The sequence below is a fragment of the Mycteria americana genome, chromosome 11, assembly GCF_035582795.1.
Source record: "Mycteria americana isolate JAX WOST 10 ecotype Jacksonville Zoo and Gardens chromosome 11, USCA_MyAme_1.0, whole genome shotgun sequence".
Classification (NCBI taxonomy): Eukaryota; Metazoa; Chordata; class Aves; order Ciconiiformes; family Ciconiidae; genus Mycteria; species Mycteria americana.
Window position 1 is genome coordinate 9,099,329 of NC_134375.1, and position 27,100 is coordinate 9,126,428.

The 27,100-nt window shown below is 71.0% G+C and overlaps 4 protein-coding genes across 7 annotated transcripts; 2 read left to right on the plus strand and 2 right to left on the minus strand.

The window, feature by feature from the left end:
* The first annotated feature begins 4,958 nt into the window (after positions 1 to 4,958).
* Positions 4,959 to 14,029, plus strand: SEMA3B (semaphorin 3B). Its single transcript, XM_075513655.1, is given in 20 exon segments — positions 4,959 to 5,130; positions 5,274 to 5,707; positions 5,710 to 5,822; positions 8,643 to 8,776; positions 9,732 to 9,889; positions 9,978 to 10,040; positions 10,146 to 10,265; positions 10,339 to 10,432; positions 10,522 to 10,641; positions 10,962 to 11,107; positions 11,202 to 11,316; positions 11,405 to 11,474; positions 11,556 to 11,700; positions 11,809 to 12,028; positions 12,111 to 12,202; positions 12,378 to 12,419; positions 12,524 to 12,681; positions 12,793 to 12,848; positions 12,923 to 13,062; positions 13,146 to 14,029. Coding segments are annotated over 20 exon segments (3,033 nt in total). The 3' UTR covers positions 13,587 to 14,029.
* Positions 14,030 to 15,103: 1,074 nt separating this feature from the next.
* Positions 15,104 to 17,196, minus strand: LOC142415625 (2'-5'-oligoadenylate synthase 1-like). The gene is made up of 6 exons (XM_075514177.1): positions 16,988 to 17,196; positions 16,533 to 16,827; positions 16,278 to 16,453; positions 15,954 to 16,195; positions 15,734 to 15,866; positions 15,104 to 15,654 (listed from the first exon to the last, which is right to left on the minus strand). The coding sequence occupies exons 1-6, from the start codon at positions 17,180 to 17,182 to the stop codon at positions 15,127 to 15,129; spliced, it is 1,569 nt and encodes a 522-aa protein (XP_075370292.1). The 5' UTR covers positions 17,183 to 17,196; the 3' UTR covers positions 15,104 to 15,126.
* A 3,421-nt stretch (positions 17,197 to 20,617) lies between these two features.
* IFRD2 (interferon related developmental regulator 2) lies at positions 20,618 to 24,737 on the plus strand. 3 transcript variants are annotated; one of them, XM_075513805.1, is made up of 12 exons: positions 20,618 to 20,686; positions 21,007 to 21,123; positions 21,252 to 21,339; positions 21,483 to 21,607; positions 21,691 to 21,848; positions 22,077 to 22,127; positions 22,469 to 22,638; positions 22,753 to 22,858; positions 23,116 to 23,253; positions 23,404 to 23,532; positions 23,607 to 23,702; positions 23,869 to 24,737. In XM_075513805.1, exons 1-12 carry the CDS (start codon positions 20,659 to 20,661, stop codon positions 23,947 to 23,949), a joined length of 1,287 nt encoding a protein of 428 aa, XP_075369920.1. In that variant the 5' UTR covers positions 20,618 to 20,658; the 3' UTR covers positions 23,950 to 24,737. The 3 variants fall into 3 exon arrangements, with proteins under 3 accessions (XP_075369920.1, XP_075369921.1, XP_075369922.1); XM_075513806.1 differs by having other exon boundaries at positions 23,404 to 23,499; XM_075513807.1 differs by lacking the exon at positions 22,077 to 22,127.
* LSMEM2 (leucine rich single-pass membrane protein 2) lies at positions 24,733 to 26,969 on the minus strand. Of its 2 annotated transcripts, XM_075513809.1 has the most exons (4): positions 26,826 to 26,969; positions 25,509 to 25,649; positions 25,217 to 25,426; positions 24,837 to 25,145 (listed from the first exon to the last, which is right to left on the minus strand). In XM_075513809.1, the coding sequence occupies exons 1-4, from the start codon at positions 26,845 to 26,847 to the stop codon at positions 24,985 to 24,987; spliced, it is 534 nt and encodes a 177-aa protein (XP_075369924.1). In that variant the 5' UTR covers positions 26,848 to 26,969; the 3' UTR covers positions 24,837 to 24,984. The 2 variants fall into 2 exon arrangements, with proteins under 2 accessions (XP_075369923.1, XP_075369924.1); XM_075513808.1 differs by having other exon boundaries at positions 24,733 to 25,426.
* Between the last annotated feature and the right edge of the window lie 131 nt (positions 26,970 to 27,100).

Sequence of the window (27,100 nt, forward strand, 5' to 3'; positions counted from 1 at the left end):
CTGCGCGCAGCACCACGCGGCACGGCACGGCACGGCACGGCGTGCCACGCACCCGCACCCCTGTCAGCTCCGGGACCTGCTGGCCTGCAGCCGCACGGGCAAGAGCCCGGCTCTGCGTGGGCACACGTCCCAGGCTCCGTGTGCCCCCAGCCCCGCTCCTCCCGCACGGGGCACAGCTCCGGGGAGGGAGGCTGGGGCCTGGCACACCCCCTGATGCGGCCGGTGCTGGCAGAGCCCCCCCCCGCTCCCTTGCTCCCGCCCCACGGCAGGAGCGGCTCAGCTGGCACGGGCTGCCCGGGCCGGCCGGGTTTGCCTGTCTCCGTGGCTGGAGGCTCCACTGCCTGTGGGGCAGCCGTGCCAGCACCTGGCCACCATTGCAGCAGAAAAAAAAAAAAAACATTTTCTTGCCTTCAGATAGAATTTCCTGTATTGTTTTTTTATTAAATTGGTGCTCGTTGCCTCCCGTGCTGGCAGGCACCAATTTAATAAAAATTCCCTCGCCCTCACGCCCTGCCAGCGGGCAGCTGGGCTGAGCCTGAGCCTCCCTTTCGGAGACAGGGGCCGGCGTGGGTGGCGGGTCAGCCTCCCTCCTCCGGGGACCGGCTTCTTCCCATCCCCGCACGGTGCGCTGCCCACGCCGCTCCTCCCAGCTGAAGTCACCCTGGCGTGTCCGGCCACAAGACAGACCTTTCTCCTCCCTCCTGCCCCGGCTCTGTGGCTCCCGCGGGGATAAGGCCACCGCGGGGATAAGGCCACCGCAGCCCCAGCTCCCAGCGTGCCAGGTGGGCGAGAGGAGCCATGCGGCTGTAACCGCCCCGGCCCGGCCCAGAGCTCGTTACACATTTACCCCACGTTAATGAGGCGGCACGGGCTGCTCCCGGCCTTCGGACCACAGGGATCCTTTGCAGGCAGCCGCGCGGCCCTGCGGGCCCGGCAGGGCAGGGCTCTAGTGGTCCCATGGGGTGAGTCCTCCAGGCACAGGCACCGCAGTGGCAGCCGTGTCCCCTTCCTCCTCCTCCAGCCCCGCTGGGCTGGGCTTTGCAGGAGCAGACGAGGCGGGGGGAAGGCGACGAGCGCCTTTGCCCTGGCACCCCTCCAGGCAGGGACAGGACCAAGCGGGCAAGGACGGGTCCTTGGGGACGTCAGGATGCTCCGCGGCTGCAATCAGGGACCCAGAGCTCTCCCGCGCCTCTCCCGCCTTCCCAGCATGGGCAGAGGGGGTGGCAGCACCCTGGGGAGTCCCGGGGTCCCGAGGGGCTGTCCCCGAGCGGCCAGCCGGGTCGCTGGGTGCACGGGGAGGACACGGGACACAGTCGCCTTTTGTTGGTGCCGGCCCCAGGAGCAGGGACCCGGGCTTTGCGTCCCCTCCCTCCGCCCCCGCCGCTGGCGGGACTGGCGCCCGGCACCGGGGATTTGGGGTTTAAAGAGCAGGCGGCAGCCGCAGCCCCGGCTCACCCACCGGGCAAGGAGGCAGGCGAGCTCCGGCAGAGCCCATACTCCGTAGCAGGTGAGACAGCGGCTGTGGGGCACCGGGCTGCCCCGCTGAGGGGGGCCGTGGGGTCGGGGGGCCTGGGCGGTGGAGCTCCCCAGGGGGGATGCCAGGTCCCAGTCTCCCCTCAGTGGGTGCTGGGTGCCGGGGGGCTCGGACGCGGTCCTGAGGGGGAAGCGGGGGCAATGCCGGGCATGCACCACCTCCTTGTCCCTGTCACCCCACGGCTGAGCGAGGACCCCCGAGCCCTGTCCCAGCCGGCGCAGTCAGGGCCAGCAGAGCCGCACTGGGGGGCTTCCCAAGCGATGCCCCTTCCCCAGGGTGCTGGTTTACAGGAAAGGGGGGTTTACCCGGTGCCCTGCCTCCCCTGGCTCCTCCACCGTGCTTGTCAGCTTGGCCCCGGGCAGGGCTTGTCTCGGCTGTCACCTGGGTGAGCTCTGAGCCCTGGAGCCCATGGAAGAGGGGAGCCCGACGCCGGGCACCAGGCTGGGCAGGAGCGGGAGCTGGGCTGGCAGACAAGGCCCTATTGTGCCGCGCCGGGGCCGCCGGCTCGCCCATCAATAGCCGCATTATGCTCGGTGGCGGCCCCCCAGCCTTCCCAGCCGCCGCGGCTCTGCGGGAGCACTGTGGGAGGCAATCTGAAGTGGCTGTTGTGTTGGGGGGCCGGGGTGAGAGGAGGAGGGTGGGCAGGCCAGGGTGCCGGGACCCCCCCTGCCACTGCCTGGCTGGGTGCTGCTGGGTGCTGTGGCAGCGGGATGCTGCGCTCCCCTGTGCTGCCGGTTTTGGGGACAAGATGTCCTGGATGGGGAGCGGGCAGGCTCAGGGGGCACCCAGGCACCCCTGTCCCCGCTCCCCTGCCCTCGCCGTCCCGCCTGGCATCGCCCGTGTCCGAGGTGGCCTCGGCCAGACTGCACTGCCGGGCGCTGCCCCGGGGCAGGGACGAGCAAGTGGGCAGCGAGCGGCTGACATCAGCCCTGGGCGCGGGTGCCACTGGGCCAGCAGGAGCAGATGAACGGTCCTGCATGCTTCCCGGCGAGACACACCCCGGCTAAAATTACTGACATCGTGGCAGGGACACCAGCCTATTTTTAAAGCCTGGAAGAGCTGGATGCCGCCGGCTGGTGTGGCACAGAGCAGGGCCAGAGGGGCCGGGGCAAGGCAGCAGGCAGGGGGGCTCAGCCAGCATCTCTCCTGCCCTCCCACCGGGACAGGGAGAGGGCCGGGCCGGTGGCAGAGAGCCTGTGTGCCATGTCCCACGCACCATGGCTCCGCTGAGGCTTCTGCCCCACTGGGATGGTTTTGAGGAGCTTCAAGCTCAGCGGTTTTCAGTGCACGAAGCCGAGGGTGGATGGTCACCCTGAGGCAGCAGGATGGGATCCTGGAAGCCCAGGATCCCTCCCTTTCCCAAAAAGCCATTGCGCTGCACTGGGAGGATGGATGCCTCCTTCTTCATCACTGCCCCAAAGGTTCACCGTGCACCCCACGGCTCAGTCCCACACTGGGAGGATGGATGCCTCCTTCTTCATCACTGCCCCAAAGGTTCACCGTGCACCCCACGGCTCGGTCCCACAGCAGGGACACCCGATGATGGCACCCCAGATGTGCTCAGGCACCGGGCTGCACCCAGCACCCCACATCCCCTGGGCAGCCTGGCTCAGCCTGGCGCAGGGTGGGGACAATTAAAAAGGGATTAGCTGGGCTGCACCGGCATGGCGCTGCCGGGAGCTGGTACCTAATCCCAGTAGGAATGTGCTGGGGCCACGCAGGTCCCTGCTGCAGGGGTCTCGCACCAGCGTGTTGTGATGGGGGGGTGGATGTAGGGTCGGGGGGAGTGTATCCATAGATGTGCCCTGAGCTGGTGTCCCCCCGGGACGTCACCACCACACCGCGCTACGAGGGTGCAGCTGGCTCGGGCATGTTCGCTCGCCACCAGCCTAGGCCCTCGCACCGGCACGCTTGGCACCCCATGGGCTCCGTCCCCTGCCTGGCACATCCTCCCCTTGCACCAGGGATGTGGTGGCCACCCAAGACCTGATGCCAACCTGTGGCCCGACACCATGTGCCACAGGGACATGCAGCCACTTCTCTGCCTTGGTGCGCAGCTGAGCCAGGTGTGCCAGCAAGGAGACACCGGCACGCCCATCAAAGCGGCGATGGGAGAGATCCCTGCGGTATTCATGGCAAGGCAGGGCTCACCTCGCCCCCCTGGAAAAGCCCCAGGCTGTGGTAGAGAGCAGGGCTTGGGACAGGGAGCCAGCCTAGCCAGGGATGGAGGAGCCACGCAGGCAGCCGGCGAGGGGCCCCGTGTCGTGGGGACTCCCAAAGGAGTCCTAAAGCCATGTCTTTGGTGCTGCCGCAAACCACCGAGGGCTTTTTGGGGTGGCCAGGCCCAGGGGGTACCAGCTGGAGGAGGGTATCCCCACGCCCAGGCCACGGGTGCAGGCTGGAGTGAGGATGCCTCTCCTCCCTCTGCTCCCTCCTCTCCCCCCGGCAAGCTGGCAGTGGCTCTGGGAGTGCTGGCAAAGGCCACCCCGCTGCACAAGCACATCTCTTGGCTGGGGAGCAGGGCCACGCCAAGCCCAGGTGACACAGGGACACCTACGGCACCAGCTGGCGCAACGCAGCTCACCTTGTCCCCCCGGGTTTTGGCTGGCCCTGGCCACGATGGCTCCGCTGGGGCGGAGGGATGCTCCTCAGCCCCCAGGGAGACGGGGGGCCACCCTGTAGCCACCTCGCTCCGGGTCACCCCACAGGTCCCTGCAGCATCGCGAGGGCTCTCCCAGCGAGGTACCGCTCCTACTTGAGGCGCAGCATTTGTCCCCATCCCGGTGGCTAGCGGATGCCCATCCCGGCCCGTCTCCCTCCGTGCGGGCTCTCCAGCAGCCGCCGGTCCCGGTCACCCATCCGATGGCACGGATACCTCCTGCGCCGTGCCGGCTGGCCCGCTGGCACAGCAGGCGCGGGAGCCGTTGGCCGCTGCCTGCCGCCGGCCGCCCCGGGAGCCCTGCGGAGGCGGAGAGGGGCCGTTTCCTACCGCAAACACCGCCGGGGGCTCGGGCGCTGCCGGCGGAGCTACCGGTGCTCGCCGGAGCCGGAACCGCCGGGGGAGATTTGGCCGAGGCAGCGATCCCCGGGCGCGGATCCGCCGGCGGCGGGGAAGGGATCAAAGAGCGAAGGTGCCGGCACCTGCCCGCGCCACCGGCGGTGACACCCCCGCGCTGGCGGGGAGCCAGGCCACCGGCACCCCCCGCACCGCCCGCCGCGGGGCCGGCAGCGAGCGCGGGGATGAGGGCGGGGCGCCGGTGGCGATGCCCGTCCCCGCTGGGGACTGTCACCGCGTCGGCGCCCGGTGGCTTCGGCGCCTGCCAGGAACACCCGGCGGGGCGGGAAGGGGTGGCCGGCGGGCGACGTGGCGCATCCCTCCCACGCCGTTTTTTCCGGGATGGAAGCCCGGCCCTTCTGACGCCTGATGGTTTCTCCAGGCGGAGCCGCTGCCGGCAAGGTGCCCGCAGGGCTCTGGGGCTGGGGTGGTGGTGACGCCGGCCGGCCACCTCGCCACGCGTGCCAGGAGTGGCGCCGGGTGGAAAGGTCCCAGCTGGGTGGCGGGAAACTGAGGCACGGTGCTGGCACGGCAAAGGAAGGTGCCCGCTGAGCAGGGCGGGCTGGTGGTGGCGTGCAGGGACGCCGTGCCCGGCCCTGGGGTGGCCACCCAGCCCAAAGTCCCGCCACGGTGCCCGGGCAAAGTCTGGCGGCAGCGTAAACCCCGCCGTACCGGTGCCGGCAGCTCCCCCTGCCACCCGTCCCCTCGCCGTCCCCGTCGCCCTCACCGCCCGTGACGCTGGGCTGGGTGCTTGGCACCGCAGCGCAACCGGGAGGGGAATGGGCTGCGGTGCTGGGGAAGAGGGTGCCGCCAGCCTGCCGGCACGCCGGTGCACCCGGGCTGGCAGCGGGAGGGCTACCGGCAGTGAGGCGGAAGGGCACTGCCCGCGCAGCGTGCCTGGCATGGCTCCTCCTGCCTGCTGCTGGCCTGCCTGTGCCTGCCTGCACGGCTCCCACTGCCTGCTGAACCCACTGCCTGCCTGCGCCAGCTGCCTACCTGCACCTGCACCTGACCTGCCTGCACCCACCGCCAGGCTGCCGGCACCTGCTGCCAGCCCGCGCCTGCTGCCGGCCTGCCCGCACCCGCTGCCGGCCTGCCCGCACCTGCTGCCGGCCTGCCTGCACTCACTGCCGGCCCAGCTGCACCCGCTGCCTGCTGGCGCCCGCTGCCTGCCTGCACCCCCTGCCTCCTCGCTCACGCCGGACCTGCCCTCCTGGACTCCTGCACCCGCAGGTAGGGACAGCCAGGGGCGCGGGGGGGACAAGGCAGGGGGTGGCCCCCCGGGAAGCCCGTGTCCCCCCCCCCCGCCCCGAGCCCTGCCCGCCGAGGCGCGCGTGGCTCCGCTGCCGGCACCGCTCGGCACTTGCTATTCTTGGCAGCGGTGGCTGGAAAATGGGAGGCAGCGGAGGAATTTTGTTTGCTCCGGGCTGGGCCCGGGCCAGACATCTGGGCTGCAGCTGAGCGGGGCGCGGGACCGGCCCCCCGCTGCCCCCGGCACGGCCCCTGGTGCCCCCCGGCACGGCCCCAGCACAGCCCCCGGCACCCCACGCCCCGGCAGGCAGCCCCTGCCCGGCGGCTGCCCACCCCAGGGACGGGGCGGCCCGGCCACTCGTGTGCCGAGCCACTCATGTGCTGGGCGTGGCGTGCTCAGCTCTGCCCCGGGGGCGGCGGATGTCACCGCGGGTGTCACCGTGGGCCAGGTGGGGAAGCAGCACGGGTGGGTGTGTGCGTGCGTGAGTGCGCGTGAGCGTGCCCGGGTGATTTCGCACGCTTGTGCTTGCATGCGAGCGTGAGTGGGTGCGTTTGCACGTGTCTGAGCGTGCCTGGGTGTTTTTGCACACGTCTGTTTTCGCACGCGTGTGTGAGCGTGTTTGCACACGCGTGTGTTTGCACACGTGCGTGAGTGTGCAAGCGCCCGCGAGTGTCTTTGCACGTGCGCGTGGGTGCGAGGGTGCCTGGGTGTTTGTCCAGGCGTCTGTTTGCACCTGTGTGTGCGCTTGCACACGAGTGTGCGCGTGCACGCGCGTGCGTGTGCGCGTGCCCCCCGGGCCGGGCCGCGCCCCCGCCGCCCCGCCCCGCCCCGCCCCGCCCCGCCGGGGCCGCCCCGCTCCCTCCCGGCGGACGCGGAGGGCGGGGCCGGGCCGGGCCGAGCCGAGCCGGGACCCAGGTGGGTGCCGGGGGCCGGGCGGGGTGCGGGGGCTGCCGGGGCCGGGGGGCTCCCGGGGCCGGTACGGGGGGGGGGTGTCCCGGGCCGGGGTCTCTGCGCTGCCGTCGGGGGTCCGCCCGGGCTGGCTGCGGGGGGCTGGCGGCGGGGTGCGTGTCCCGGCTGGCACCGGGGGGCTGGGTCTGCCCGGGCTGGCACCGGGGGTCTCGGGGGGCTGGCTCCGTGCCGGGGCTGGCACCGGGAGGGGGGCTGGGGGCTGGGTTCGTGCCGGGGCTGGCACTGGGGGGCTGGGGGGGGTTTGCACCGGGGGTCTCGGGGGCTGGATCTGCCAGTGCCGGCACCGGGGGTCTCCGGTGCCGCCGCTTCTGCCCGCCCCCCCTCAGCCTGACCCCCGTGCCAGCATCAGGCCGGGGCAGCCGGCGTGGGGGGGTCCGTGCCCGGGGGTCTGCCCTGGCCCCTCGGCGGGTGCTGGCAGGTGCCGGGCGGGCAGGAGGACCCCCGGTGCCCCCCGCCACGGCCCTCGCTCGCCGGCAGCCGGGGGGGCTGGCAGAGCCCGGCGGGCCCCCGCCTCGTCCCGGCACCTCTGGAAATGCAATTAGCGCCTGCCGCCCTTGCGCCAGGCCGCCGGGCAGCCCGGCAGCCCAGCCCCGCGGCACTGCGCCCGGCCAGGGCCCCTGCCTGCTGCCCGCTGCCCGCTACTCGCTGCCTGCTGCCTGCCCGGGACCCGCTCCCCACCCTGCCAGCCCAGGAGGCGGCTGCCCCTGCCCACAGGAGCCCAGGGCAAGCCCCGGCCGGCCGTGCCGGGCAGCAGGCAGACGTGCCCAGATCTGCGCCGGGCACTGCCACGCACGCGTGACCCCCTGGCCCAGCACCCAGCACGGCCTGGCTCACGCCGTGCCTGAGCGGGGCGGCAGAACCTGGGGCGGTTGCACCGAGCCCCAGTGCCACGGTGCGGCTTCGGTCGTCACCGGTGTCCCAGGGAGGCCCCGGTGGCTGCGGCACGGGTGAAACCCCTCGGCTGCGCTGTGGGCCGATGACCGGCGTGGCCAGGCTTGCGCTTCGCATGCAGCACGGGGAGGTGCCGGCTGGCACAGCTGCCCGGGGCTGCCGCGGCATGGCCAGCGGGCAAGGCGGGGAGCTGCGTGTTGGCGCGATGCTCGCGATAACCATCGCGTCCCGCTCCCTGGGGGAGAGCGTGCCTATGCCAGAGCCAGAGGAGCTCTTCCCCTACCCCGTGGTGGGCACCCATGAGGGTAGTGGTCACGCAAGTGTGGGCCCCTCGGGGGGCATGTGGACACCTGCTCAGCCAGAGCCCCCCCCAAACCCAGCTCCTGTTCGCAGGGTGGTACAAGAAGGGCCGGGTACCAAATGGCGGGGGCTGTAGAAGTGGGGGAAACTGAGGCATGAGACCCCGTGTCTCCCACCACGGCCAGCTTGCCTGGTGCTTGGGTGCCCTGTCCGGCTGGCACCACCCCGGTGCTCGCCCCATGCCCCAGGACAGCTCTGTGCTTGCAGGCAGGAATGGGCAGAGCCCAGTGCCCTCCTGCCAGCAGGGCTTGGGCCAGCGTGGGGAGGGCTAGGTGCCGCTTGGCCGGGCTGCCTCAGTTTCCCCTTGGTCAGGAGCTGGAGGGCTGCTCCCGGAGCCTGTTTGGTTCAGGGTTGGATTAACAAGGGCTTAAAAACCGGGGAGGGACGCAGCTGGCCCACATCCCCCCCACAATCACCGGGTCAAGCCCCGTGGGGGGGGTCCCCTCGTGCCGTGCGGGGGTTGCCCTATGCCGATGCTCGGGGCTCTCCGGATCCCAAGAGCAGCGCCAGGGAGGGATCGTGGTCTGGGGGCTGCAGGGAGGGGGCTGTAACCCGAGCTGAGTCTCGCTTCTCTGCCCCAGCCGCGGGGCCGCCAGCCAGGCCCCAGCCATGAGCCGCACGCTGCTCCTGCTCCTGCTCCTGCTGCGCGGCCCCGCCGCCGCCGCCGGCCGCCCCCCGCCCGCTGCCACCCCCCGCCTCAAGCTGGCCTTCCCCGGTGAGCATGGGACACGGGCAGGGCGGGGGGACGCGGGGTCGGGCGTGCGTGCACCGGTGCCGTGTCAGCACCCAGCATCCTGCCGGGGGACGGGGGTGTCCCGGGGGGGCGGAGGGCAGCATGGCGGGAGGGGTGCGAACCCCTGCACTGCCGCCTCACCGGCACCGGCACTGCCCTCCCCGCAGGCTGCCCGGCACTGGCCTGGGCTGCCTGGTTCCTCGCCTGATGCCAGCCCCCCCAGGGCCACCTGCCTGCCCTCGGGGCCGTGCTTGCGCTTGGGCCTTTGCTCTCTGCCCCAGCGTGTGCCGGCTCAGGTGCCTGTCTCCCTGCGGTGCACCATGGCGGCACTCCCTGGTCCCGGCCGTGCTGTGCCGGCTGGGGAACTGGTGCCGCGTCCCGACCGGCCACCCCGTGGGCTCTGGCGCGGCACAGGGGGCTTTGTCCGGCGGCAGGTCCTGGCGAGCACTCTCCTCCCAGCCTGACAAAGGGCTGTTTGTTCCCGCCACGGTGGGATTAGCTCCGCGGGGCAGGGAATGGCCCCTTCTCCCCCGCCGCCTGCCGCCAGGGTGGGTGGTGCGGGGATGGGTGCTGGGCCGGCACGGGGATGGGTGCTGGGCTGGCTCAGGGTTGGGTGCCGGGTGATTCGGGGATGGGTGCTGGGTGGTGTGGGGATGGGTGCCAGGCCGACACAGGGAGAGGTGCTGGGTGATTCGGCGATGGGTGCTGAGCAGTGCAGGGATGGGTGTCAGGCTGGTGCGGGGATGGGTGCTGGGCCGGCACAGGGTTGGTGAACCCGGTCAAGCCAGTGGGACGGGTTTGGGGGAGGGGGTGGCATGGCGGGGGGGGGGGGGGGGCCATGGCCAGACCCGGGTCCCCCTGGGGCGTGTGTGCGGGGCAGGGGAGCGTGCCGGGCAGCGGCCGGGCCGGGCTGAGCAGTGCCGGTGGGTCCCGGCAGAGCTGCGGGCTCGGCACGGGCTGCGCCTCTTCGCGCTGGAGCGCTCGTGCTGCTACGAGGCCCTGCTGCTGGACGAGGAGCGCGGCCGCCTCTTCGCCGGCGCCCAGAACCACCTCCTCTCCCTGGCCCTGGACGACATCAGCCAGCGGGACAGGAAGGTAACGGGGGGGGGGGGGACACACGCACGCCAGCGGGGTGGCCCCGGGCACGCCCCGGGGCTGTGAGCGTCCCCCTCTCTCCCCGCAGATCTACTGGCCGGCGCCTGTGGAGTGGAGGGAGGAGTGCAACTGGGCTGGCAAGGACATCACCGTGAGTGCCACGGGGTGCCGGGGGGTGCCAGAGGGGTGCTGGGGGGTGCCAGAGGGGTGCTGGGGGGCCGCCCCAGCGCCATCACCCTGTGCCCTCCACCCCCAGGCCGAGTGTATGAACTTCGTGAAGATCCTGCACCCCTACAACCGGACCCACCTGTACGCCTGCGGCACCGGCGCCTTCCACCCCGTCTGCGCCTTCGTGGAGGCCGGCCAGCACGCCGAGGTGAGCCCCCCCGGCACCGCCGTGGCCCTCAGCTGCCGCCGCCCGCTCACCTCCCATCCTTACCCCCCTCCAGGAGCCCGTCTTCAAGCTGGACCCCCGGCGCGCCGAGGACGGCAAGGGGAAGAGCCCATACGACCCCCGGCACGCGGCTGCCTCCGTCCTCGTGGGTAAGGGAGAACGGAGCCCGGTGCCGGGGGGCAGCGCGGCAGGGGGGTGCCGGGGGGTCCCCCGTAACGATTCCCTCGGTGCCTGCCAGGCGAGGAGCTCTACTCTGGGGTGGCCACCGATCTGATGGGCCGTGACTTTACCATCTTCCGCAGCCTGGGCCGGCGTCCCTCCATCCGCACCGAGCAGCACGACTCCCGCTGGCTCAACGGTCAGTGCTGGGGAGCGGGAGGGCGGCGGGGCCACCGGCACCCTGGCGCGGCATTGCTGCTCCCTGGAGGCATTGGGGCAACGAGTCCTCCAGGCTCAGGCGCACCCCATCCTCCACTGCCTGCGGAGGGTGATTCGGGGGGGTCTCCGTGGCCCCCCCGCAGACCCCCGGTGCCCAGTGGGGTCCTACCCTCACTCTGCCTCTGCCCTGCAGCTGGGCAGGGGAGGGTCTGCACCCTCCTGGGACCCTGGCAGGTGCCCCAGGGTCCCCGGGGAGCAGAGCTAGCGGGAGCACTGGAGACGGCACCCCTCTGCCCCCAGAGCCCAAGTTCGTGGCTGTTTTCTGGGTGCCGGAGAGCGAGGACCCTGACGACGACAAGATCTACTTCTTCTTCCGTGAGACGGCGGTGGAGCGGCAGCAGGGGCTGGGCAAGACCAGCTTTGCCCGCATCGGCCAGATATGCCGGGTGAGAGCATCCGCGGGTGGGTAGGCTGGGGGCTGGGGGTGCCCGTGGGTGCCACCCACCGCTGCTGACGTCCGTACCCTCCCTGTCCCGGCAGAACGACGTGGGCGGGCAGCGCAGCCTAGTGAACAAGTGGACAACCTTCCTGAAGGCTCGGCTCGTCTGCGCCGTGCCGGGACCCGACGGGGCGGACACCCACTTCGATGAGCTCCGTGAGTGGGGGGGTGGGGGTGGCCCCCCAGGGTGCCCACGGGTGGCCCTGGCACGTTAGGGCAGCGCTGACACCCTCTCGGCTTGCAGGGGACGTCTTCCTGCTGCAGACAAGGGACAAGCGCAACCCCCTGGTCTACGCTGTCTTCTCCACCGCCAGGTCGAGCCCCCCTCCCCGCCGCCCCCCGAGCCCGGCGGTGCCCCCCTCGCCCCTCACGTCGTCCCCTCTCTCTCCCACCAGCTCCGTTTTCCAGGGCTCGGCCGTCTGCGTCTACACCATGGCCGACATTCGCCGGGCTTTCCTGGGCCCCTTTGCGCACAAGGAGGGTCCCAACTACCAGTGGGTGTCATACCAGGGGCGCGTGCCGTACCCCCGCCCGGGCATGGTACGTGGCACAGGAGCATCCCAGCTGGTGCCGCTGGTGGGATGCCGGTATCCAGGGTGGGGGCCGTGGGGAGCGAGACCCCACCCAGCCAGTGCCGTCTCCCCGCAGTGTCCCAGCAAAACTTTTGGCACCTTCGGCTCCACCAAGGACTTCCCGGATGAGGTGATCCAGTTTGCCCGGCACCACCCACTGATGTACAACCCGGTGCTGCCCCACGGCCAGCGACCCCTCTTCCTGCAAGCCGCCGTGCCCTACACCTTCACCCGCATCGCCGTGGACCGCGTCACCGCCGCTGATGGCCACTACGACGTCCTCTTCATCGGCACAGGCATGTGGTGACCCTGGGGCAGGGGGGAGAGCTGGGGGACACCGGGGCTGGGACCCCCGGCCTCACCCCTCCCTGCTCGCAGACGTGGGCACGGTGCTGAAGGTGGTCTCGGTGCCCAAGGAGAGCTGGCACCGCATGGAGCCGCTGCTGCTGGAGGAGCTGCAGGTCTTCCAGGTGAGGGGGGGGGGCTCCGTGCCCCCCTAGTCGGCCCCCCCACCCCAGCACCCCCTCGCGCTGCCTGCGCTCTGGGACGTGCCGGGGCGCCCCGGCTGCCGCGATGTGGGAGCCAGCAGCCTGGACGTCTGGGTCCCCCCGCGCGCCCTAACTCCTGCCTGCGCTCTGCCCGCAGGATGCCTCCCCCATCACCAGCCTGCAGCTCTCCTCCAAGCGGGTAAGGCGGCACCCCGGGTGGGTCCCCGTGTCCCGCCGTGGCTCTGCCCGGCCTTGTGCCGCGGTGCTGGGGTGCTCAGCTCTGCTCTCTGCCCCCCCCCCCAGCAACAGCTCTACGCCGGCTCAGCCACGGCGCTGGCCCAGCTGCCCCTGCACCGCTGCAGCGCCTACGGCAAAGCCTGCGCCGAGTGCTGCCTGGCCCGGGACCCGTACTGCGCCTGGGATGGCACCGCCTGCACCCGCTACGTGCCCAACACTAAGAGGTAGGTGATGTACTGGGGCGCGGCGCTGGGGCGGCCGGCCTGCCCCGAGGCCACGGTGAGGGGCGCAGGTCGTGCTGCCGCAGCCCCCGCTCCTCTGCCACCTTCCCGCAGGCGTTTCCGCCGGCAGGACGTCCGCAACGGTGACCCCAATGTGCTCTGCTCCGAAGGTGAGCTGGGACCCGGCCGGGGGGGGTCAGCCCTGCCGGGGCGGGAGGCTGACAGCCAGGCCGTGTCCCCCCAGACCCCCGCCGGGGCAGCGTGCCCCAGAAGCAGCTCTATGGGGTGGAGGGCAGCACCGCCTTCCTGGAGTGCGTCCCCAAGTCCCTGCAAGCCCGCGTCCTCTGGACGTACCAGCGCACCCCGGATGACCCCCAGCGAGAGGTAGGCTCTCCCCAGCCGGGTGCCGCCGGCAGGGCCATGCCGTGCCATGCCCGGCTGACTGCCTGTCCCCGTGGGTGCCACAGGTGCAGATGGACGAGCGGGTGGTGCGGACCGAGCGGGGCGTCCTGCTGCGCAGCGTGCAGCGCGCCGACGCCGGCCTCTACCTCTGCCACGCCACCGAGCACAGCTTCACCCAGCCCCTGCTGCGGCTCTCCCTGGAGGTGATCGGTGCCCGGCAGGCGGTGGGCATGGCCCCCGCCAGTGACCCCCAGCTCACCGCCGGGCCCCCCGGCCGCAAGGTCTGGTACCGGGACTTCCTCCAGCTGGTGGAGCGCCCGCCGCTGGGGGCCGCGGACAGGGTCTGCCAGCGGCTCTGGAGCCGGGGGAGACCCCCGCCACCCCCCCGCGCCTACGCCGGACCCCCTGGTCGCGGGCAGGGCGAGGAGCCGCGCAAAGCCCGCCGCCGGCGCACCCACGAGGGGCCGCGGGCCGAGCGGGGACCCCGAAGCGCGTCCCCCTGGTGACCCCGGGGCTGGCCCCGGGTGCCGGGCTCTGCCTAGGAGCGGGGCCGCGGGCAGGGGCAAAGCCCCCCACCGGCCTCGGCCGCCTCGCCGGCAGCACCGGAGCTGGGCGTGGGCAGTGGCGGGGGGCTGCAGCTCCGGGGCCAGGAGGGCGGGCAGGCTGACCAACCCCACCCAGGGGCCACCGGCCACCCGTGCCACCGGCTCCAGCATGAGTGGGGTGACCCAGCCGACTGCCAGCACCGCAGAGTCACCGAAATATTTATTAACGACTGTTACGGATGAATGTAAACCCGCCCCAGCGGGGGGGCGGCAGGGCCAGGCTGTGCCCCCCCGGGCATGGCACTGTGGCGGGACGGGGCAGCAGGGCCACCCTCAGCTCCCGGGGGGCTGCGGGTGGGAGCGGGACCCCAGAGGGGCAGGATGGGCGCTGGCGGGACGCGGGGGGCCCGGCAGGAGAAGGGGTGCCCGGGAGGGGAGATGTGGGGGGCCACAGAGGTGGTGCCCAGTACCCCGGGTGCGGAGCAGCGGCGTGGGGGGGGCTTGTACTAATTGAGCACAATAAAGCGGAGGATTCAGCCCAGGGTCCCGCGTCTGCCCCAGAGAGCACTCGGAGCGGGTGGGCTGGTGCCCTACAGCGGGAAGCGGGAAGCCCCGCTGGTACCTTGAGCCAAGAGGGTTGGGGTAGCACCCGGGGGGCTGGGGGGAGCCAAGTCCTGTGGGGACATCGCCAAGTCCCGATGGGGTCCCCCCAGGCTTACAGTCCTCCACGCTTTCGTTTCTGGAAAGTGAAAACCGAAACTCGACTTGGCGTTTCCCCAGTGCCGCCAGCCCAGCACTTAAGGCAGTGACGGGACCTCGGGGTCTGCCGCCTCCCGCTGCCTGCCGTGGCACCGGGGCCCCCACAGACACTGGCACCGGCCACGTCCCATTGCCTGCGGTGACACCGTGCCACCAGCACGAGCCATGTCCCAGCGCTGGCTGTGCCCCAGCCCGGACACTTGAGCCCCCGGCGCGGGCACAGGCAGGCGCTGGTGCAGGCAGGGGACCCCCACCCCCCGGGCGGGGCCTGGCGCAGGGTCCCCGTGGTGGGACTCTGCCTCCTGCCAGCTGGGCACCCAGGGGAGACCCTGGGCAGGAGCCTCTGGGGAGACAGGGCTGGGTAGAGGCGAAGCCCCGGGGCTGGGGCCACCTTAACTGCCCGGCAGCGATCGGTGCGGTGGCCCAGGAAGGCTTAAAAGCTGCTGCAGGCGGAGGGGAGGCAGAGGATGGAGCTGATTTCTTCCCCCGAGATCCATCTGGCACCGGGCTGGCACCCCTGACCCCACCGGGCACCCCGGGCTCAGGCAGCACTGCTGCTCTGCACCCATGTGTCCCTGTGCCATCCATGCAGCTGGTGGCATTGAGGTCCCCCCTCATCCCAATGGGGTCCCCCCTCGACCACCGTCCCCAACTCAGCAAGCAGCCCAGGGATCTGCCAAGGCATTTATTTCCAGCGCGATGGGGACGGTGCAGGGGCGTGAGCTGGTGTCGGGGGTGACGCTCAGGAGGGGGAGCAGGCAGGGAACTGGGGGTGCTGGGGGCCCGCGCCCCCCCGGAGCTGCAGGAGCATGAAGATGGTGGTCCTGGGCTGGACGTTGTAGTGCGCCAGCGTGTGCCGGTCCTCCAGCTCCCTGGAGCCGTACGTCAGGCGCTGCTGGTCGGCGGGAGGGCCCCGCTGGCTGTGGATCTTCTCCTTCAGCTGCCTGACGGTGTCGGTGGGCTTCACCGTGTAGGTGGTGGTCTGGTTCTTGTCGTTCTTCACGAAGACCTCCATCGCCTGGGGCTCGGTCTGCAGCAGCATCAGCGTGGTGCTGTAGAAGATGCCGCGGCTGGCCAGGGTCTCGTTGTCCTGCAGAATGAGGGTGCTCCCGCTTGGCTCCTGCTCCACCAGGCGCTGCCTGAACCAGGGGATGCCCCACACCCGCTCGATCTCCTCCTTCAGCTGCCAGATGGTGGTGGCCGGGCTGACGGTCTTGCTGAAGCGGGTGCCCACCAGCTGCCTCACCTCAATCTTCACGGGCCGGGCCGGCTGCGGGGACAGGAGAGTGGGTGGGCACAGCCAGCAGGGGCAGGGGGTCCGCGATGCCCGCAGGCACAGGCAGCCTTACCTGCACGTCCCAGGCCTGGGCGGCATGGACGCAGGGCAGTGAACGGTGGCTGGCAGCTACCTGCGCCACCAGGCCCCAATTCTTGCCTTGGCCCAGGATCCCCGTGGGGTCGGCAGGGTCCAGGATGATGGGGCTGTGAACACAGAGGGTGGGCGCTGCCGTCAGCCCCGGGCAGTGCCGCGGGGTGGGTGGCACAGGTCCCACCGGGCATGGTCCTCACCAGGGACTGCAGAGCAGCTTCTTCACATGGGCACCAATCTGGCTGTGCTGGAGCGAGTAGTACGTCTCCCAGTAGATGCAGATCTCCCGGTACTGGCACAGCAGTTCCAGCACAGTACGGAAGCCCTCGGCCATGTTGAAGGACTCGCAGGAGTGCGTGCCCTCCTCCCAGGCGTAGATGGTCAGCAGCTCCAGGGCATACTTGGGGGGCAGGTCCTCAGTGGGGTACTGTGGCTTCAGCAGCTGGGGAGAAGACAGGGATGGGGGTGAGAGCTGACCGGGGCAGGTGCCCAGTGGGTGCCGGGGAAGCCGGGCAGCCCCTCACCTCCTTGTACCAGTGCTTGACCAGGCGCAGGAGGTTCTTCAGCTTGGCGGGGCAACGCTTCACAAACTTCTTCTGCAGCTCGGTGAAGCAGGGGGAGAACTCCCCGGGGTCACTTCTGGTGTTCAGGAGCCCCACGTACACAGTCGCATCTGGCGGGGCAACCCCGCTCACCTGCCCTGTGGGGTGAGAAGGAGGGTGAGAACCACCCCGGCGCTGACACCCCAGCCCGGCCCCACGCCGGCTCGCACCCCTTACCCAAGGCGTCGTAGGCGGGCAGAATGTCCACCTCGATGGACTCCAAGGTCTCCTTGGAGTGGAGGGTGAGGCTGAGGGAACGTGGCGTATTATCGGGACCCTTGTACCGGGGCTCACTGATGTTCACGGTGAATGTCAGGCTCTGCCTGCAGGCATGCAGCCTCTTCTTGATCAAATCCAGGATATACCTTCTCTTCTGCTTCTGCTGCTGGTAGCTGGAGAAGTAGCTGAGGAAGAGCACCACGTCGGCGTCGGACTTATTCTGCAGGGCTGTGCCCTTGCCCGCCGAGCCGCCCTGTAGAGAGATACCCTGCCCGCTCAGCACCCCTGCCCCTCGGGTCACCATTCCTGGAGCTGCCAGGGGAAACTGAGGCAGGGCAGGAGCTGGAGCAGCAGGACAGAGGGAAGGGTGGCAGCAGGGATGTCGGCTGGCCCCCGAGCCGGACAGCACTCACCTTGACGGTCTTGTGGACGTGGATGTCGCCCTCGAAGCAGTCCTCCTTCAGGAAGTCGCAGATCTGCTTCACCGTCTGCTTGACCTGCTTGCAGAAAGCCGTGCTGGGCTGCAGGGTCTCCGCGATCCAGCCATCCAGCTTGTTGGCGGCCACTGTCCTCAGCCCGTTCGTGGGTGTCACCGGCCCCGCACTCATCCTGCCGGGTGCGGTCCCTCGCCTGCCTTGCAGCCTCCCCTCTGCCTGCTCCTGCCTGCAGCGGCTTTTAAACCTTCCCGGGCCACCTCCCCGATGGCGTCACCGCTGGGAAGTTAAGGTGGCCCCGGCCCCGGGGCTTCGCCTGTCCCCGGCCCCGGCTCCCCGGGGGGCTCCTGCCCACGGAGTCTTCCGGGTGTCCCCGGTGCCACCGCCGCGGGGGCCGGGGGGGGGCGGGAGGGGCTGCGCGGCACCGCCATCGCTCCGGCGTCCGGCTGAGGGGCAGCAGCGACGGCGGTGCTGGCAGCGCAGGCAGCTGCCTGCAGGCCGGGTCTGGGGTGCTGCAGGACCTCGTGGCCCGGGGTGACCTCGGTGGCACAGGGTCTCCCCTGGGTGCCCAGCTGGCAGGAGGCAGAGTCCCACCACGGGGACCCTGCGCCAGGCCCCGCCCGGGGGGTGGGGGTCCCCTGCCTGCACCAGCGCCTGCCTGTGCCCGCGCCGGGGGCTCAAGTGTCCGGGCTGGGGCACAGCCAGCGCTGGGACATGGCTCGTGCTGGTGGCACGGTGTCACCGCAGGCAATGGGACATGGCCGGTGCCAGTGCCACCGGGGGCCTTGGCGTCACCGCAGGCAATGGGACGTGGCCGGTGCCAGTGCCACCGGGGGCCCTGGTGTCACCGCAGGCAATGGGACATGGCCGGTGCCAGTGCCACCGGGGGCCCTGGTGTCACCGCAGGCAACGGGACATGGCCGGTGCCAGTGCCAGCGGGGGCCCTGGTGTCACCGCAGGCAATGGGACATGGCCGGTGCCAGTGCCAGCGGGGGCCCTGGTGTCACCGCAGGCAATGGGACATGGCCAGTGCCAGTGCCAGCGGGGGCCCTGGTGTCACCGCAGGCAATGGGACATGGCCGGTGCCAGTGCCACCAGGGGCCCTGGCGTCACCGCAGGCAATGGGACGTGGCCAGTGCCAGTGCCACCGGGGGCCCTAGCGTCACTGCAGGCAATGGGACATGGCCGGTGCCAGTGCCACCGGGGGCCTTGGCGTCACCGCAGGCAATGGGACGTGGCCGGTGCCAGTGCCACCAGAGGCCCTGGCGTTACCACAGACTACAGGATGTGACCAGTGCCACTGGAGGTCCTGGCGTCACCACAGGCAATGGGACATGGCTGGTGCCGGTGCCAGCAGGGGCCCTGGCGTCACTGCAGGCAACGGGACATGGCCGGTGCCAGTGCCACCGGGGGCCCTGGTGCCCCCCGGCAGTGGGACGTGGCTGGTGCCAGCCTCACCGGAGCCCCGGTGACCCCGGCAGCGGCAGGCGGTACGGGCAGGACGCTGCTGCCCGCGCTGCCTTAAGCGCCGGCTGCGGCGGAGCCGGGAAACGGGAGTTTCTGTTTCTGGTTCAGTTTCGGTTTTTGCCTCCGCCGGCTGGAAAACGAAAGTGGGAAGGGGCCGCGGCAGCGGCTCTGCCCCCTCCCTCCCGGTGCCTCCCATCCCCCACGCGGGGCCGTGGGCGCCGTGGGCAGCCCGGGTGCCGCGGGGTGGGTGCCCACGGGCAGTCCCGCTCGCCTGCGCTGGGTCATCCCGGGAAACGGGGAAGAACCGAAAAACCGAAAGTCAGGCCTGGGAAGCCAGGGCAGGGGCGGGCAGGGACAGGAGGACGGGCAGGGGCTGCAGGCAGGCAGGAGTAGTGGGCAGGGGCAGGGGCAGGCAAGAGCAAGAAGAGGAAGGGGACAGGGAGTAGGGGCAGGAGCGGGAAGGGGCAGGGGGCAGGGAGAGGAGGCAGGAAGGGGCAGGGATGGGGACAGGGACGGGGCAGCAGCAGGGCAGGGACACGCGTAAGGATGAGGACGAGCGTGGGGTGCGGTCGGGGTCAGGGACAGGGGTAAGGGTGTGGGCAGGGACAGGGACAGGGCAGGGAGAGATGGGCAGCGACAGGGGAAGTGGCAGAGATGGGGGCAGTCCCCGTGACCGGGGCTGGCACAGGGAAAGCGGCGGGACAGGGACAGGGGTAGAGATGGGGCAGGGGCAGGGGTACAGGCAGGAGCAGCGATGTGGCCAGGGCAGGGATATGGGCAGGAGCAGGGACGGGTGTCCCCTTAGTGTCGGGTGACAACGGGACAGGGACTGGGGCAGGAATACAGGCAGGGGCAGGGATATGGCAGCGACGTGGGCAGGGGCAGGGGTAGAGGCAGGGACAGGGATATGGGCTGTGTTAGGGGCAGGTACAGCGACAGGGCCAGGGGCAGAAATGGGGACAGGAGCAGGTATTTGGGGAGCGGGCAGGGATTCAGGTAGGGGCAGGGACAAGGACAGAAGCAGAGATACAGGCAGGAGCAGGAGCGGGGCAGGAGCAGGGAAAAGGACAGAAGCAGGGATAAGGGCAGGTATGCAGACAGGGGCAGGGACAGGTGTCACCAGCACTTCACACCTGGCCCGTGCGGCCCGAGGAGCGAGGCCAGGACGCCAAGGCAAGAACAACGAGAGTCATTATTTATTCAGGCCCATCGCTTTATTCACGTCCCAGCCAAATCGGGGCACCCCAAATGCAGTTTTACACAGGGATCTCACACCTTCTCCTACGCTGGGGTACAGCACGGTTCGACCAACCCCTACTTACCCCCCCACCTGCTTTGCAAAGCCACCGCAATTCTGTGGCGTCATCATCCTTCTTTCCTCATCCAGGTGTCCCTGGAATCGGTACTTATCTGTGAGGCCAGGTACTGGCAGGGTCTCAGGGAGGTGTCGGAGGGGCTGGGGTGCTGGCCTTATCTCGGGAGTCCAGATGTAGCCTTCGCCCTTCATGGTGGGGCTCTCCTCCTCTTCCTCCTCCTCCTCCTCACAACGAGCTGGGGTCCTGTAGCCATGTCTAGTGAGTCGTAACTATGCGGTATACAACATAAGCTATAGATACCTGCATCTTAAGAAAGTTCATACAGTTTCATACTATGAAGACTAATTGGTACAATAGTTAGGGAGTGAGATTTTTCCAACGAGATGCAGGGACGGGGCAGAAGAAGGGATATGGGCAGGGATTGTAATGGGCCAGGGGCGGAAACGGCGACAGGACAGGGACGGGGACTTGGGCCGGCTGAGGGGCAGAGATACCGGCAGGGGCAGGAGCAGGGGCAGGAGCAGGGATACGGGCAGGAGCAGGCATACGGGCAGGAGCAGGGGTACAGCAGAGGGACGGGGCAGGGCCAGCAGCAGAGCAGGGGCTGCTCCGTGGCGAGGGACAGGCCCGGGCACAGGGACAAGGGCCGGGACTGGCCCGGGCCACCGCCGGCCGCCCCGGCAGCGCGTGCCCGCTGCCCCCGCGCGGTGCCTGCCGGGAGTTGCAGTCCGCGGGCCCGCGCGGGGCGCACGCGCAGATAGCGGCGGGCGCTCCCAGGGGGCCGCGCGGGGGGGGGTGGACCCGTGGGCGGGGCCAGAGGCGGGGCCTCCCGCCCGGGGAGGGGCGCGGGGTCCGCGCGCGCCGGCCATGCCGCGCTCACGCCGAGCCGCGCGCCGTGAGTGGGGGCCCGAGCGCGGTGCAGGGCGGGAAGGCGGCGGAGCGGGGATGGGCGGCTGGGGGCGGCGGGGCCGGGAGGGCTCGGGGGGCCCGGGCCTCAGCCGGGCGGCGGGGCCGCCGGGCCGGGCCGCGCCGCCGGGGCCGCCCTGCCCTGCCCTGCCCTGCCCTGCCCTCCCGGCAGCGGGGCGCGGGGGCTCGCACAGGCCCCATGGCCCGCACAAGCCTCGGGCCTCCGCCTCGGCGGCCCCCGCGCCGCCTCTCTCTCCCCCGTGCGGCCGGGGCCGGGCTGACGGCGGCCTGTCGCCAACCCCCCCGCAGGTGGCCCCGGCAGCGGCCGGGCGGGCTCTCCCGCCAGCGAGGAGGAGGCCGGCAGCGAGGTGCTGAGCCACTGCAGCAGCGCCAGCGAGGGGGCCAGCCCCGGCGAGGAGGGCGCAGGTGAGCCCGGGGCAGGGCCCGCTGCACCGCCTCCCCCGCTGCCCGTCCCCGCGGCGGCGGTGCTGTGGCCGTGTGTCCGCAGCCGTGGGCCCAGCGGGCGCCCCTGTGACGTGGGTGTCCCCCGGCAGGGAGCGAGGCGGCGGGTGAGCAAGGGCAGGAGGAGGAGGAGGCAGAGGACAGGCTGAAGGAGCACATGGACAACCTCCTGGACAAGAGGTGAGGAGCGGCCGTCACCTCCCGTGGGCACGCCGGGCACGCTGCCCGTCCCTGCCGGCGCTGCCAGCTGAGGGCAGGGACGTGCCCCGTCCCGGGCCACCCCCCCCCCCCCCCCCCCCGTGACCTCCTGCGGTCTCTCGCAGCGCCAAGACGCGGCAGGTGGCCCTGCAGAGCCTGCGCCTGGCCTTCTCCTCCAGAACCCTCTCCGAGCTCCTGCTGGAGCGTCGCCTCACACTCACCGACTCCCTGGAGAAGTGTCTCAAGAAAGGTCTGGGCGCAGGCGGGCACCGGGGCTGGGGGCGGCGGGGCCGGTGACCGGTGTCTGAGGGAGGTCTCTCGTGCTGCCTGCAGGTAAAGGGGAGGAACAGGCACTGGCGGGCACCGTCCTCACCCTTCTCTGCCTCCAGATGGGCTCCGGCCCGGAGGGGGAAGAGGTGTTTCGCAGCCTGAAGCCCCTGCTCATCAGCGTCCTGACAGACAGCATGGCCAGCCCTGGCGCCCGGCAGAGCGTAAGGCCCGGACCTTTTCCTTGTGGGCGCGGGGGGCATCTTGGCGGTGGGGAGAGCCCCGGCGGTGCCTCTGGGGCCCCTGTGGTCACGGGAGGGCGGCAGGATTGGGTGCCGCAGGGAGCAGTGGGGTAAAGCAGGGGCACCCTGACCCTCCTTCCCCTTGGCTGGGCGCTGGATCTGGCCCGGTGCCGCCTCCTCTGACTGCCCTTTCCCCACATCTCTCACCAGTGTGCCACGGCCCTGGGCATGTGTTGCTACATTGCCGCTGCTGACCTCGAGGTAACTGTGCCTGGGTGTTGTCTGTACCCCTGCCGGAGGGCACCACGGGGGCTGCCGTGCCACCCGCCCTCGGCCCACGGTGCCAGGGCGGCTTGGAGCCGAGCCAGGGAAGAGGGGACATCAGTGACAGCCCAGGCCTCTCCCCCTGGCAGCGTGGAGCTGAGCTGGGGGGGGAAGGCCACCTCGCAGAGATGGGGTGTCCCGGTTGGAGGAATCCCTCCTGCCGAGGGGAGCCCCTGGTGCCCCTGGGCAGGGTGGGTCCCCTTCAGCTCCCAGTCCGTGGCTTTGCTTTTGTGTCTTTGTGGCAGCTGTGGCCTGACAGGCGGGTTTCCCCCCTCTAGGACCTAGTCTCATGCCTGTCCTGCTTGGAGGCCATCTTCAGCCCCCCCAGCGCAGGGGAGGGGGGCTCGGCACCTGCCCAGCACGGCCCTCTGCACTGCAGCGCGCTCCAGTCATGGTCCCTGCTCCTCACCATCTGCCCCCCCTCCCACATCAAGAGCGTCTTGGACAAGTGAGTGGGGTGTGGGGGGTGCAGGGGCTGGTGTGGGGCAGCCGGCTGCGGAGGGGGGAGCCCCTGGGGTGGAGCCCGGCCCCCCCTGACTCCTCTCCTGCCTTCCCGCCTCAGTCGCTGGCTGAAGCTGCCCCCGCTGCTGTCCAGCAGCAGCGTCGCGCTGCGCATCCTGGCCGGGGAAACCATCGCACTGGTCTTCGAGCTGGCCCAGGACGTGGAGGTATGGCGGGGTGCTGTGGTGGCAGGAGGCAGCGGGTGGGCAGGCGGCAGAGTGGCAGGGAGCTGCTGGCACCGGGACCCTGCCCGTGTCGCAGCTGAGCTGGCACTGATGGCGTTGGGATGCACCAGGCTGGCGTCACCAGCAGGTGCCCAGGCAGAGGGGCTGGCCCTGGTGATCCCCCAGCCCTGTCCTGGTGATGGCAGCGGTGGGCAGTGCCCGGAGCCGCGTCCTCTCCAAACCCCCTGTTCTTTTGGCAGGAGGACTTGTGCCACCAAGATACAGAGTTCCTGCGTGCCCAGCTCAAGGTCCTGGCTACCGAGAGTAACAAATACCGAGCCAAGACAGACAGACGGAAGCAGCGCTCCATCTTCCGGGACATCCTGCGCTTCATCGAGGTACCGGAGGCTGGCGGTGCCCTTCCCTGCCGAGCCTGTGGCCGTGCGGCTGCTGCCCAGGTGCCTGGCGATTCCCCTCTCTCTGCTGAGAGCTGGGGGACGTGCAGGGCTGGTGCCCAGGTTATTGCTGATGCCTCTCTCTCCACTCAGAGCGGGGAGTACCAGGAGGAGACCATACGATTTGGCCTGGAGTGCATGTACCTGGACAGCTGGGCACGCCAGCGGACCTACCAAGCCTTTAAAGAGGTTCTGGGCTCTGGCATCCGCCACCACCTCCAGGTAGGGGCTGGGCAGCCATGCCAGGGGGTGCTGGGCCAGTGCTGGTGAGTGCTGACAGTCCCCTTCTTCCGCAGAACAACGAGCTGCTACGGGAGATCTTCGGCCTCGGGCCCCCCTTGGTGCTGGATGCGGCTGCTCTGAAAGCCAGCAAGGTCTCCCGCTTCGAGAAGGTGGGTGCCCCCACCCAGATTTGTGCCCGCAGTCCCCTCCCGTGCCGCCGTGGGCTCCAGCCAAGCGCCTGCCTGGGACCGCAGAGCCCTGAGCACGGTGGGCGCTGGTGGGGGGGGTGAGCAGAGGGGCACCCCCTAACCCATCTCTCCTTCCCTCCCCTCCCAGCACCTCTACAACTCGGCTGCCTTCAAAGCCCGCACGAAAGCCCGGAGCCGGGTGCGGGACAAGCGGGCGGACGTGCTGTGACGGGCGGAGGGGGGCAGAGCCCCCGGCCCACCTGGACTGCAGACCCAGCACTGTGAGGGGCAGGTGCCCCCGCCCTCGGGCTTTTATTCATGTACAGCAGAGTATTTAATGCCTGGAGCTGCCCCGCCAGGGGCTGCCCCCTCTTTTATTTTTTTAACCAAAAAAAAGAAGGATAAAGAAGAGTGGGGGGGGAGGTGGTGGCGTGCCACTGTGCGCCTGCTCTGCGGCTGGGGCTCCGTGTGGCAAGGCAGGAGGGGGGGGTCTCACAGGGCTTCTGCAGCCCCTTTCAGAAGCAGGGCTCATGTCTCCCCTCCCCAGTCCCGTTGGGGTTCCGGGGTGGCCTGGCATAGCCTGAAGGGCTGGGTGGGAGGGCAGAGCCGTGCAGGGCTGCGGGGCAGCTGGCCTTGGTGTCCAGGCCTGGGGCAGGAGCGCTCCCCCAGCTCCCCCCTGCCACCCCGGACACAGCCCCTGCCTCCGCAAGCCGGCCTGGCACCCAGGGGTGGTGGCAGAGCGGCGTGGGGCGGCAGGCTCTGCCCGGCCCTGCCAGCTGCCCGCTCTGAGCCCTTCTTCAGCCAAATGCTTTATATGACATAGTCCTCTTGTGGGAAACTAATTACGGGGGGTGGCACAGGGGGCGAGTCCCGGTGCTGCCTGTGCAGCCTTGGGGGCCGCTGCCCGGGCGGGCGTGGGGCCGCGCCAGCTGGGAGTGCCTGCTGCCCCGGGAATGTATCTACGGTGGTGATTTTCTAAGACTTTGATTACAGGAGGTAATTAAAAGGCTCATTCGAGGGTGCCTTCTGCCGTGTTGTGAAGAGGAAGGGCTGTCACTGGGGCGGGTGCCGGTCCTTGCAGCCCTCTCCCTTTCACAGCCTGGCGTGGGGGCCAGCGTTGCCCCCGCCACCCCCTGCGCCCCGTGGGGCGACGCCGTCAGGTCTGAGCGGGATGGGGCGGGGGTAGGGCTGCCCGCTCTCCCCTCCTGCCCTTCGGTGCCCCTTCCCGCGGTGTCCCGGTGCCCGTGGCGGGGCCGGGAGCAGCTCAGCGGTGCCCGCCGGGCTCGGCACTGGCGTTGAGGCGAGCCCAGAGCTGCCCGCTGGCTGCCCGCAGCTGGTGCACAGCGTCCTCCTGGCTCTCCAGCCACTGGGCCAGCGCCCGCACCGACTGGCTCTGCAGGACTGCGGGGAGAGGACGGGGACACGCTGGGGACGGGCGGCCTGGCTCCCCCCCCCCCCCCCCCCCGCAGCCCCCCGCCCCGCCCGATGCCACGTACCACTCAGGTAGATGGCCAGCGTGGCCAGGACCAGGCTCGCCAGCGCCAGGAGCCCCAGCAGGGCCAGCAGCAGGGGGTGGCCGGGGCCGAGGCAGGGGCAGGGGCTGGCGGCAGAGGCGGGGCGCAGGGTGGGCAGGAGCGGTGCGGGGCCGGGGGCCGCGGGGCGAGGCGGCGGCTGGCGCGGGCGGCGGGGGGAGGCCGGGCCGTCGCCTGCGGGCAGGGGAGAGGAGCGGTCAGAGCCCGGCCGCCGGCACGGTCGGGGCTGGCACGGGCTCCCCCGCCCCGCTCTCACCCCCGGCGCCCTTCTGCCCGCCCGAGGCCCAGTGCAGGTCGCTGATGGACTCCACGGGGCGCAGGCTGATGGCTCCGGGCTCGCCGCCGTCGGGGTCCCCGGGCTGTGCCGGAGCGGCACCCTCGGCCCTTCCCATGCTGTCTGCGGGGAGCGGAGGCAGAGGGTGAGCGTGGGCCCTGCCGGCAGCCCCTGCCCGCCCCGGGCAGCCCTGCGGGGACCGGACCCCTCCCGGAGGTGACCCCGGCTTTGACGCCGGCCGGTGCCCGTGTGCCCTTGGCACGGCCCTGCGGCCGCAGGCGGGTGAGCGCTGGCTGGGCTCCCCCGGCCCCGGTGCTGTCATCGGAGCAGTTAGCGGGCGCCCGGTGGCCACGATCCCAGAGCCTCGTTAGTGGGGCTGGAATCTGCCCCTGGCTTGGGGGCAGGAATGTGCCAGCCCCCCGGCCCGGGTAGCCCGGGCACCGCGGGGCTGGCTGGGGCTCCCCTGGGCCGGCTGGGAGCCGGCGGGCAGGAGCCAGGGCAGTGCCAGCTCCAGCCCGCAGCACGGCTCGGCTTTCCCTGCGGGCACCGTGCTTGTGTGCTGCTTAGGGGTGCACGGATGGAGATGTGGGGTGCGTGCTGTGCCAGGGGGTCCTGGTGGGCACATCCCGTGCAGGAGCGAGGGCGGCTTTTTGGGAGCCAGGCGTGGCTCCAGCACTGCCTTGGGAAGCAACCGTGCCCACGCTGCAGCAGAGGGAAAGGATTTTTTTTCTGGGCGTTTGCGCATTTTTGAGCAGCGGGCAGGGCCCCGGCGCTGTGCCCACGGTGGAGCAGGGCAGGGTGGCCCCGTGCCCGGTCCCTGTCCCTCCCGGGGTCAGCAGCGTGTCGCAGGCCAGCGTGGCGCCGTGCCGCTGCCATCGGGACGGTGCGTGCCGCCGGCGGGGTTGGCAGGCGTCGGGGCTGGGGGGGCCTTGGCTGGTGCCCAGGGTCCCCCCGGACCCTTCCCAGGGCCCTGCCTTTGGCTGGGGGCTGGCCCACAGGTACCCCCATCACCCCTGCATCCACTCCCCCCCCCCCCGGCTGGGGGGCATGGTGGGTGTGTAGGTTTGGTGCCAGGGGCCGTACCAGCCAGCTGCCTGCCCCCTCCCCAAACCCTGCTGCCCTGCACCCACAGCCCTCCAGGACCCCCTTCTTCCCCGGGCGGGCATCTCTGCCCGCAGCCCCCGCGGCGGAGGGAAGCGTTTGGCTGCTGCCTCCGCTCCAACCCTACGGCCCAGCACTGCCCGGTCGCCCCCGTGGTGCCAGGGCCCCCGCCAGCCCCCGGCCTGCTCCCCAGCCTACCTTCTCCAGCCTCCCTGGGCATGGCTCCCTGTGCCCTGCGCCCAGGCGGCGTGAGCGGGCAGCGAGACAGTGCAGGGCCCCCCGGGAGCTGGGCACTGGGTTCCTGGTGCGCCAACTGCGCCGCCTAAAATAGGACAGTGAGAAACACGGTTGGGGGGGGATAAAAATAGCCGTGGGGAGAGGGGCCTGGCGGCGCGGTCAGGGCTGCCGGCAGCATGGTGCCAGCATGGCAAAGGGAGAGCAGCCTGTGGCAGTGCCCCGTGCTCTGTTTCCAG

Coding starts and splice junctions, on each gene's coding strand:
- IFRD2 (XM_075513805.1), top strand. CDS start 20,659: ATGCCGCGCTCACGCCGAGCCGCGCGCC. Junction 20,687..21,006: donor CTCACGCCGAGCCGCGCGCC/GTGAGTGGGGGC, acceptor ACCCCCCCGCAG/GTGGCCCCGGCAGCGGCCGG. Junction 21,849..22,076: donor GCCCTGGCGCCCGGCAGAGC/GTAAGGCCCGGA, acceptor ATCTCTCACCAG/TGTGCCACGGCCCTGGGCAT.
- LSMEM2 (XM_075513808.1), bottom strand. CDS start 26,847: ATGCCCAGGGAGGCTGGAGAAG. Junction 25,650..26,825: donor GCCCAGGGAGGCTGGAGAAG/GTAGGCTGGGGA, acceptor CGCTCCCCGCAG/ACAGCATGGGAAGGGCCGAG. Junction 25,427..25,508: donor CGGGCAGAAGGGCGCCGGGG/GTGAGAGCGGGG, acceptor CCCTGCCCGCAG/GCGACGGCCCGGCCTCCCCC.
- LOC142415625 (XM_075514177.1), bottom strand. CDS start 17,182: ATGAGTGCGGGGCCGGTGACACCCACGAACGGGCTGAGGACAGTGGCC. Junction 16,828..16,987: donor ACGTCCACAAGACCGTCAAG/GTGAGTGCTGTC, acceptor ATCTCTCTACAG/GGCGGCTCGGCGGGCAAGGG. Junction 15,867..15,953: donor AAGCTGCTCTGCAGTCCCTG/GTGAGGACCATG, acceptor CTGTGTTCACAG/CCCCATCATCCTGGACCCTG.